We start from the raw sequence: 10,816 nt of genomic DNA, 5'->3' as shown, positions 1-10,816 counted from the left end.
ATACACACACACACACACACATATGTATATATGTATTCTATTTAACTATTATGCTTTCTTTTGCTAGGATCTAAAACCTGTTTCAAAAGCTTATTCTACATAGTAATTGTTAATATTTCTTTAAGAAGTAAGGAAGCTGGAGAAGTAATTTACTGAACAAACGTTATAAAGATAATTTTATGGGGGTGGCATCTATAAAGAGACAAATGATGAGCTGAGAATTGCTGAAGAAGCTGTTTTCTTTTTGTGGCTAAAAAGAAGAGATAAAAACAGAGAAAAAGAACACAATAGGATATTTTTTTCCTGACGAAACTTTTAAAATTTAATATTGTGAAAAGAATTCTTGAGAAAAGACTCTGTTTCATATCTTGAATGAAAATGAAGTTATCTTCAGTTATAATAATATTTAGAGGAAATTCCAATTCAATTTTCTTTTATTCTCACTCCCAAATTCTCCCTCCCACTTCTTACCTATTTTGAAGGCAAGAAAAACAAAGCCCTTTACAAATATGCATAGTTTTGAAAAACAAATTCCTGCAGTGGCCTTGTCTAGGAAAGAGAAAAAAAAAAAAAAAGAAGGAATGAAAGAAAAAAAAGAAGAGAAAGAAAGAGACAGACACTCTGAATCCATAACCTCTCTATTGAGAGGTAGAGAGCATATTTTATCATGAGTTCTTCGATAGCAATGATCAACCACCATTTTAAACTTCCAAAGACTTTCAGAAATGATTGTTTATGATATTGTTGTTATATAAATTATTCTCCCAGATCCAATCATTTCACATTCATAGTGTTCCCAGATTTTTCCTGAAACTAATCCTCAATCATTTCTTAAAGCAAAAAAGTTTTCCATCATGATCATATACCATAACTTATTCAGCCATTTTCCAAGAAATGAGTATCTCCTCAGTTTCCAATTCATTGCTACTTATAAATCCTATGCAGATGGATAACTTTCTCTTTCTTTGATCTCTTTGGGGCATAAAGTTAAAAGCTATATTGTTGGGTCAAAGGGTGTGCACAGTTTAATAACTTTTTAGGCGTTATTAATTATAAATTGCTTTCTAGAGTGATTAAAAAAGATTATAATTCCACCAATAGTGCTTAAAGATAACTCTGAGATCATTCTCACATCTAAGACACTGTCAATAATTATGTCTTTGGTGTACTTTCTATTATTAGTAAATAATATATTTGACAACTTTAATATCTGGTTAGAAATTAAGAGAATGAGGAATTTGAGTTTAGTTGATTGAGAGATTTAAAACTTATATTAATTAATAAGGAAAAATCCAAATATACCTCTAGATTGCCATAAAATTTATGATGAAATTAAATATAAGAATGAGTTAAATAAAGCTTGCAAGGTAATCTATGAATAGAAATGATCAACTTCAGACTATCTTGTCCCATTTAACGCTGTTACGTGCAAACTGCACATAGGGATATTATAGAGAACTTTAAGATAATTTTGTGAAACTGTATAATTCTATAATCTATAGATCAACTACTCTGAGGCACTAAGTAACTACTGACAATAGAGGGAAAAGTACAAAAAGTACAAAAGCCAAAACAAAGAATGATTATATACAAGTAAGCACATGATATCAGTTTCATTTAACTGGAATCATCACTGATTATATAATATCTTGACAGCAAATTTCACTTCTCATAATAAAGACATTACAAACACATATGATTTGGAAACACAAACACTTGATTTATTCACTTGGTGTTTCTATTTCTTTTGGTAGTTTCTCAAGAATCCAAGATTTTAATTTCTCTAGCTCAGTTCTGTTTAACTCATGATAAAGATTTGGAAAACTATGAAATGTTGTGCTTACTCCCAGTGATTTCAAAATTGAATTTGTCTCTTCACCCCATGAATGAAGAACTAACTCATCAGTAGTGCCATGACACTGAAATAATTCAGGAAGTGCATCTTCATTCTTCTGGAGAGCCTAATGAGAAAGGAAAACAAAACAAAAACCAATAATTTAATTAGCTATTACATGAACAGGACAAAAATGGCTTAGAAATGGAGGGGTTGGCATAAAGCTACATCAGTGGGAAAATAGTTGAGGGAAAACAGATGCAGGGAAACTGCTTAAGATTCAGGTTTCTCATTAGAGGACAAGGACCAGACAGACCCAGGGCTGAGCTGAGGCATTAGCAGAGCTCCTAAGGATCATAAGGTCAATCACCTAGAAGTTGGGGAAATGACTTATGGGCTCAAATGGAATTGGGAAGACAAGATGTAGTGCCTCCTTCAGAAGTTTGAAGCAGGAAGGAAAAAGGGTTGCCTGACCAAGATATAAGATAAAAGATAAAGGATAAAAGATAAAGAGAATTTATATGCTAGAATGAATCCCTATGTCTCCTATACAGTATCTCCTCTTGATAATGAAGTCTCTCCTAATGAACTACTCCTTTAAAAACACAGTCTACTTTGAAAGAAAAAAAAAATACTTCTCTATAAAATCTATTAGAAATGACTAGTCACTGTTTTTTTCATAACATAATGTACAAAATTTGACATAACAATGTTATGTACAATATGTTCTACATATACTTTGTCACAGAGAGCATATGTAGGTTTGAAAATCTTTTCCCTTAAATGCTTTACATAATAATGCTTTTATTATTTTTTATCATCAATTGACCACCTTATACTTTGTCATTAATCCTCAGAAAATGCTGGGTAGCTCAGTTATTATTGTTATTGTTGTTAAATGATCATTTTCCTTTTGAGTAACAATTTATATATGCTGTATACAGTATTTTTAAAGTTTACAACTTACCTGATAAACAGCAGAAGTTTTATTGAGAAAACTAGAAAGTGCGAATACTCCAGCCAGATCACGATGCTTCCTAAATGCTAAATGTAGTGCCATGCAGCCCCCCATTGAAAATCCTCCTAGAGGAAACAAACCATATTAGCCTAAGTAGTAATTAAACCAACAGTCATACTTACTTATATAAAATATTAGAACAGTACTTGTCCTTTTACTTGTATATGTTTAAAGGCTTTAAAGAACTTAGAGCTAAAAAATATCTCAAAACTCAATATAGGTTTTAGTCAAATCTTATCAAATAGAAGTTAATCTGTTCTACTGACCTCACCCTCTGTAAAATTAATTTACTGTAATGACTTGTCTGTTAATTGTTTGGCTCCTTATATAATTTGGAAAAAACTCATTAAGAAAAAACTCTATGCCACTTTCTTTTTAGTGAATTGGCAGGCACTATTTGGTAAACTGGATATGGAAAGAATATATCATTAGGATTAGATGGTAAGCTTTATCTAAAATTGCCAAAACATTCTGTTCTCTAGGGACAAAATCTACAAAGAGAAGGGCTATTTATTTCAAAGCCCAGCTAATTTTTGAACCTTTACTAAAATTTTCAATCAGTGTTCAAATAAGACATTAAACTGAAAGTCAAGGATATTTAGTTTCTCAGCCAAGTTAGAACTATTTATTTACTTAACTTTCAGCACTAAAATAAAAATGATGAGGTTCAATATTACTGATACTATGAAGATGGTAATAAACAGAATCAGAATTTATAATGGAATACACTTTAAATGATAAATGATATCATCATCAGAAAGAAAGGGGAATTAAGTCCCAAACTGAAAATGTTACCCTTATAAATTAAAAATTAGGTCAAGAATCCAAATTCAGGTTTTCCATGCTTCATACCTACTCACATAGCTGATGTGAGTAGCCTAAAACTCAATCAATAAGCACTTATTAAGCACCTGCTATGTGGCAGATGTTAGCACTAAGGACACAAACACAAAAATAAAATAGTCCCTGTCCTGAAAGAGCAAGCAATTCACTAAGTATTGTCAAACAAGGCATTAAAGAACTTCTAGATTGTTATGAATTCATCTGAAATCCTTTGCCAAATGGGGACTATCACATAATAACAACATAACCTTTGTTACACAATCGTGATTAAATGAAATTTACCATATAGAGAAATTATAAAACTGGTCTAAAAGCAGCTAGGTCAAGGAAAAAAGAAATCCTGATGGCAAAACAAATTCAAAATGAGCTTCAGCATTAGTGTCAAATTTCTTTAGGATTTTAATATTCATTTATATAACAGGTCTCATTATCTTTTCTCCTAAAATCACCTCTCTTCCTGATGGTACCCCATCATCTTTCCATTCATACAGGTTTACAAATTAAGAGTCAATCTCAACTATTCCTTCTTCTTCCTTGACTTCCCCATTCCTTTCTTTTTATTCTTCGACTCTAAGTCAAGACTTTAGTGCCTCTATTATTGACTATTTTAATAGTCTACTAATTGTTCTTCCAGCTACTTTTTTCTCCTCTCCTTTACCCCCATTTCCCCCACCAATTCTTCCTCTACATAGTGACAAACTTGGTATTTCTAAAGCTCAGGTCTGACCATGATACTCTCCTGCTTACAAAGAAACAATGTCCCATGATCTTTGGGATAAAGTATGATTTTTTAAAAATCCTTCATAAGCTAGATCCAAACAATTTTTCCTGATTATTTCCATATTTCTTTCTATATTGCCAAAGTGGTTTACCAGGTCTGGAGATAACATTCTATCTCCAACCCATATGCCTCTGCATTGAGTGCTTATTTCCTTCTCACTTCCACTTCTTGGAAACCCTATGCACACTTCAAAGATGAACTCAACCTCCATCAAAAGATATTTCCTGATTTGTTACTGCCTTCCATTAACTCTTTATTTCATGTTTTCTCATGTGTACTTCCTAAATCACAATGTAAACATGTAGAAGACTGGGGCAGTTTTTTTTTTTCTCTATCTTTAGTCTGTAGCATAGTATCTAAAATACAGTAAGAAGATAAGTGTTTAATGAATGGTTGATCAGCCAATGAGATAAGCTATATTCTTTTTATATGAAATTGGGCTAAGCAAAATTTAGCGTGCCAGTAAATATATCTGCAACTTGTAAGATTTGAATGAATTTATGATTTTGTTATTAAAAAAATCACATTTACATGAAATTTTTCTTTCATAAATTTATTTGGATTTTTTTAAAAATTAGGAGAATACTGTAGAAGAAAGGAATCTATAATAATAACTAAATTTCTAGAAATGAGAAGTGTAAGAACATTCATAGTAGCTTAAATGCTAAATAAAATAATCAAAATAAAGATACACAATGTACATTTAGACTTCATTTAAGAAATGATTGAAAACATTAAATTCATCCTTTATGAACTAGAATGAATATTAATTTTACTCAGTCAAGGAAATAAAGAAAAGATCAAAAAGATTAAGTAGATTGAGAATAAATCACAGAACTGGCAAATAAGTATATTGGAGAAAGATCACTGTCCCTTTCAAGAAACACCATCTAGCTAGACTAAGCTGTTCTAGCTCAGGCCCATCTCACTTCCTATCCCAGATAGGAGACGCCTACTGTTTTCCTTTTCCTGCCTGTATTCCCTGAATATTTAGACCTTGCTTTGAATGAGATACAATATATGTGCCCCAAAATATTTGGGAGAGATAACAATGGGCAAGTTTTAAGTGTCCATTATTCTAATGATATTCAATGAGAGTGTATTAAGTTCCATAATAATCTAAAAAAAAAAAAAAAAAAAAAAAGCAAATTAGGAAAACGTTAAGTTAACACTTTACACCCACTAGATTGGCAAAATATAGCCAAAAAAAGGGGGAGGGGGAGGGATATAATTCATTTTGCATGGCTATTGGGAAAACAATCATTCTTATTCATTGTTCAGGGGACTGCACTGTGGTATAAATATTTTGGAAGGCAAGATACAGTATAGAATAAATTGCAAAACTAATAGTACCTTTTGACCTAGGTTCAGTCTGTATCACTAATTGCCTGTTTTACATTTCAGAATGGGAAAACCTTGAGGTATATGAAATACATGTCTTCCTATAAAAATTCACTCTTCTAAACAATTTCAAAAAAGCCATAACATTCTTTTCAATGACTCAAGTTTCTGACTCAATATTATTGACTTCTCACTCTCCCTTCCTTCTATACATCCAATCAGCTGCCAAACCATACCATTTTGACCTCAAAATATTCACTGAATCCAACTTTTATGCTATTCACATAGCTACCATTTTTATTCAAGATATCACTATCTCCTACTTAAATTATTGCAAGTCTCCAAATTAGTTTCTCTAGTGCAAGTGTCTTTCCACTGTGTTCAAAGATTTTCCTTAAAAACAGCTTAACCAAATTAGTACCCTATTCAGGTAACTCCAATGGCTTTCTCTTGACTCTAAGATAAACTATTAACTCTTCTGTTTGGCCCTTCAAAAGCCCTTTATAACCCAGTCCCAAGCAACCTTTCCACTGAACACTATTACTCTTCCTCACTGGACATTGTTTTTCCTCTTCCACTCTGCAATCCTCTATTTACCACATGCTACCAGGGGTCTTTGATGCCTATGCTTACTGGCATCCTCTATGCTTGCAAAGCATCTTCCCTTGGAATGCCAATCAAAGAATTTCTTTTTTCCTTCAAGACAGAGTTCAAGCATCTTCTTCTACATGAAGCTTTTTACTAATTTCCTCACATCTTTATATCTCTTCCCCCCAAACAACTTTTTATTAATCTAGTGTACAATTATTTGTAGTTATTTTTTCATCTTTATTCTACAAATGATTGTAACTGGCCTTGTCCATTCAACAGAATGAAGAATCATTGTAAAGGAGCATAGTATTCTTTGTTTTCCCAATGCCTAACCCAATGTTTGATAGATAACAGTTATTACAAATTATATTAATGCAATATTATATATTCTATTGAATATTATAATGGCATAAAACATGAAGTTTATAAGGAAACATGGAATAGTCAAGGAGATGTATTAATAATGACATTTCCTTTCTGATTATTTTCATATATGCTCTTTGAGAGAAGCCTTTCTGCTCAGTGCATAGCAAAATACGTGGCTCAGCCTAAGCATTTAATAAATAATTTTTAAATGACTGATGCAAAGCAAAACATCAGAATGAGACCTGTCTACACAATTAAATTGAGTACAACATTCTAGATATGGTGTTACCAGGAAAGAATAAAGCTCATTTTATAAATGGGAAAAGGGAGTCCTAGAAGGAATAAATGGTTTGACTCATATAAGAGCGGGAATTTGAATCTAGATTATCTTACTCCAAATCTAAAGTTCTGTTGCCCTTACTACATATGCTGAAAAAAAGATAATAACCATAAAAATATACTGACCAACTTTTAAAAACTCATTTCTATTAAAATAGGTATTTTATTCTATTTATCAGTACTGCTTTCTTCAGTTTCATTATTTTTATAAAGATTTTTACACAAACCACACTTCAGGAAAAAAGCACATTTAATATGTAATATCAAAATATCAACTTAACTCTTTAATACTTCAGTTCCTTAATGGATTCACAGTATCATGATATAGAACCAGAAGGAGTCTCAGAGATCAGCTAGTCTAACACCTCCTTATTTTTTGGTCAAGGAAACTGAGGCCCAAGGAGGTTAAATGAATGGTCTAAGGTAACACAAGAACTATAGTTCAGAGGTGTCATTTGACTGAAGGGAATAGTGATCTTTCCAAGGTACCACATACTATCTAGTCTGGCAGCAAAAAATATTCTTAATACTAATTAAGAACTTATCTCAAACATGCATGGTTGACACCTAGTGGTCAAATGCAGTAATTAAAAATTTAAGTAGCACATTTTTAAACACTAATTCTGGGGGAATGAAGTGTGTGTGTGTGTGTGGGGGGGGGCAGAGAGGTGGTCCTGGTGGTAGTGGGAGTAGAGGAAATGATGCATCTTTAATCATTCTGCTTTCTGTCAACAGTTTTCAACAATACACTGTGGCAAAAATCAGAATGAATTAAGTACCTCTCAAACTTTATTATTTGGCTTATTTTAAAAGTACATTTATTGATATTTTCTCTGTTGATGCAACAAGTATCCCCCCAAAACAAAGAATATTCTCCTAAATTTTGCAATTTTTCAATCAACAGAATTTTGCAAAGTTTCAATGAATAGAAAGTACATTATAAGTTATTTATTATGAAATTAATTATAATTAATCACAAATAGTTTGTAGTCATGATTCTTTTCTTGCTATTGATAATTTACTCAAGTTATAATCTCAGTAGTAGAACCTTTAAGGCAAAAGGGTATAAACAACTTAGTAATTTTATCTTATATAATTCAAAATTGTTCTTTGTGATGGCTGAATTAATTCATTCCCACCAGCATCTCTGCAAGCCTGTGTTCAAAGCCCTTTCCTGACTCCAAATACCGAGCACCTAACGTTGTTGGAAGACACGAAAGCCACCTGACAGTGGCTGCTGGAGATCCAACCCAGAATGGATCTTCTCTTGTGAGAGAATGATACAAGGAGACTGAGAGGCAGTTGCTGTTCTCTGACCTCTCTGAGAGGCTGTTGTGTTGTCTAACCTCTCTCCTCTTCTCTTTGTCTCCAATTTATCTCATTCCCAGTCCGTAACACCTGTGTCAGCAAAGGCTGCTCTGCAACTCCTTCAGATGTTATGATCCACAGCTATGGAGGTTCTCAGTGAATTGGCCTGTCTCTTAACAATTCCCGGTTTTTTGTTTTTTTGCTGTTATTTTCCCCTCACAGCATGGTCCGCACACTGAGGAATACAAGCAGCACTATCACTTCTGGATGATTGTAGCAGGTATTGATCGAGGCAAACTTTCAAAAGGAGAAGAGGACTGTATCAGAACAGGCATTTAAGTCTCTCATCAGTCTCCTGGCTCTTTTGATGTGTTGGCCTACTTAATTATCCCAACAAAAAAAGTCTTACCGGGGCTCTTCTTCCTTAACTCTGGAAGGATCCTTCTCACAAACAACTCTGATTCGTTTTATAATTCTTGCCCCACATTGGATGCCAAAATGTAATGTTCTGGTTAGTTTTCTGGAGATCTCTGAACCAGTTTCATTTCAGCAGAGTAATCGCCACAAGAATAACCAGAGATAAAGTCCAAAAATCTTTATTGTCTCCTTCCTGGGGCCTGGGCTTAGCTTTCTGGAGGTCCTCTGGAATGTGTCTTGGTTTCTGTGGGGGAGGCAGGAGGACCACACAATGGTCTCTGTCTTGAAATCTCCCTGAATGTCTGGGAGCTTGTGCTCCAGCCTCCAGTCCTCTGTCTTCCCCGAGTCTGTTCCAGTTCCCCTCTAGGTCTGACTTTGGCTTCTTAAATACTCTATTATTATTAAAGCCATTCATCATACTGAGTATTAGCCAATCATTATATCACTAGGGAACCATTATTTGTTGTAACATTAATTCTATCATACTGAACTAGCGAATTATTAATCACCATGCTTGTGGGGAGCCGGCACTAATCTACAGCCACATAAGGCCAACCTTGAATAGGTTGAATCTCCTAATCACATTATACCAAAGACTTCCTGAATAGGAATCTCCTAATCACATCCTAACTTTGAATAGGCAAATATCTAGGCATCCCCTAATCACATCATAGAGCTTCCTGCCACCAGAAACATCTGAGCAGCTCATCCTTGGGCGGGATACCAACCCTTTGTCTAGGACCCCCACCCTGTGCTGTGTTTGAACAACCCTGCCTTCTTTTCTACTGCTATATATATCTGTATTATTGCACCCATTAAAATGAGGCTTGATCAGAATGATTTGACTTGCCTCCATTTTGCTTGTCCCCTCTCTCTTGCCCTTAGCTCTTTTCTTCCAGGGTCCACACACTCTGCCTCGCAGGCCCGAGGCACATGCTAAACTAGATTGTCTTATCAATTCCACTGAGTTGACACCTTTCTCCAAAGTTCTGACCCATTACATAAAGTATATTATTTGCCTCCTCCAAACAGCATGTAAACCTTGAAGGAATATTTTGGTTTTTTAATTTTATAAGAATTTGCTAAACTTTGTAAAATTCTTTTGTTCATTCAATTTGCATTTAAAAGGACCTGCTCCTATTTGGTTTCCTTCTTCTCTGATTTCTATGGGATATAGATCTAGTACTACGTCAAAGGATATGCACAATTTAATTTCAAATTGCTCTCCAGAATGGTTAGACCAGTTCACAACTCCACCAACAGTGAATCAAAGTACCAATTTTCAAAAATCCCTTTCAATATTTGTCATTTTCCTTTTTCTATCATATTAGTCAATCTGGCAGAACCTCTGTATATTACCAACAAAGTGCAGCAGGAAGGGAAAGAGAAAAAAATACCCTGTTTCAGGGGATTTTTTTCTTAGGAAGCTCAATGATGTTTTACAAGGATTATGTCTAAGAGTTTCATTATCATTGGTTATGAGATATTGAATTTTTATAAATTTTTAACTATAGCAACTTTATCTGTATTAGGGAAGGAGCTAATCCACACCAATGAAATCACAGGTTCTTGAAATATTAAGTCAACCAAGATTTAACTTTTCATCCTTATGCATTTTCTCACATTCTAAGAGTGATTAACTTCTATCACTTCTGTCTCCACATTGGTTCCCATCACCTATAGAAAAAGCAATTTTCTTTTAGACCGAACAATCAATACCATCTGACTACAACTAACCCTTTCAAACTAATATTCTCATTACTCTCCTTCATAATTCTAGAGTATGCACTGTCTTCTAAGACTCCCTCTGTGTTTTGCTCTTGCTGTTCCCTCTGAATAAAATTCCCTCTTTTGCCTTCATATCAGATAGTCAAAATCTTTCTTCATGGTCCAATGCAAATACCATCTCTGGGATGGCTAACTTTTATGTATGTCCTTGGTTGGAATCTATCATTCTATGTTCTAAATATCCCCAGAC

General features: G+C 33.8%; 1 protein-coding gene across 1 annotated transcript in view; it reads right to left on the bottom strand.

Annotated features, from left to right (window-relative positions):
• Window positions 1-1,696: 1,696 nt before the first annotated feature.
• The window catches only part of LYPLAL1 (lysophospholipase like 1), a 43,386-nt gene continuing 34,266 nt past the window's right edge, over window positions 1,697-10,816 (bottom strand). Inside the window, exons 4-5 of the mRNA XM_003767716.4 lie at window positions 2,802-2,917; window positions 1,697-1,961 (exon numbers count right to left, since the gene is read on the bottom strand). Coding sequence (XP_003767764.2) covers window positions 1,722-1,961; window positions 2,802-2,917 — 356 coding nt within the window. The 3' untranslated portion in view covers window positions 1,697-1,721. The remainder of the gene's footprint in view (window positions 1,962-2,801; window positions 2,918-10,816) is intronic.

This window comes from Sarcophilus harrisii, chromosome 4 (assembly GCF_902635505.1).
Source record: "Sarcophilus harrisii chromosome 4, mSarHar1.11, whole genome shotgun sequence".
Classification (NCBI taxonomy): domain Eukaryota; kingdom Metazoa; phylum Chordata; class Mammalia; order Dasyuromorphia; family Dasyuridae; genus Sarcophilus; species Sarcophilus harrisii.
This window is presented reverse-complemented; position numbering and strand designations above follow the sequence as displayed.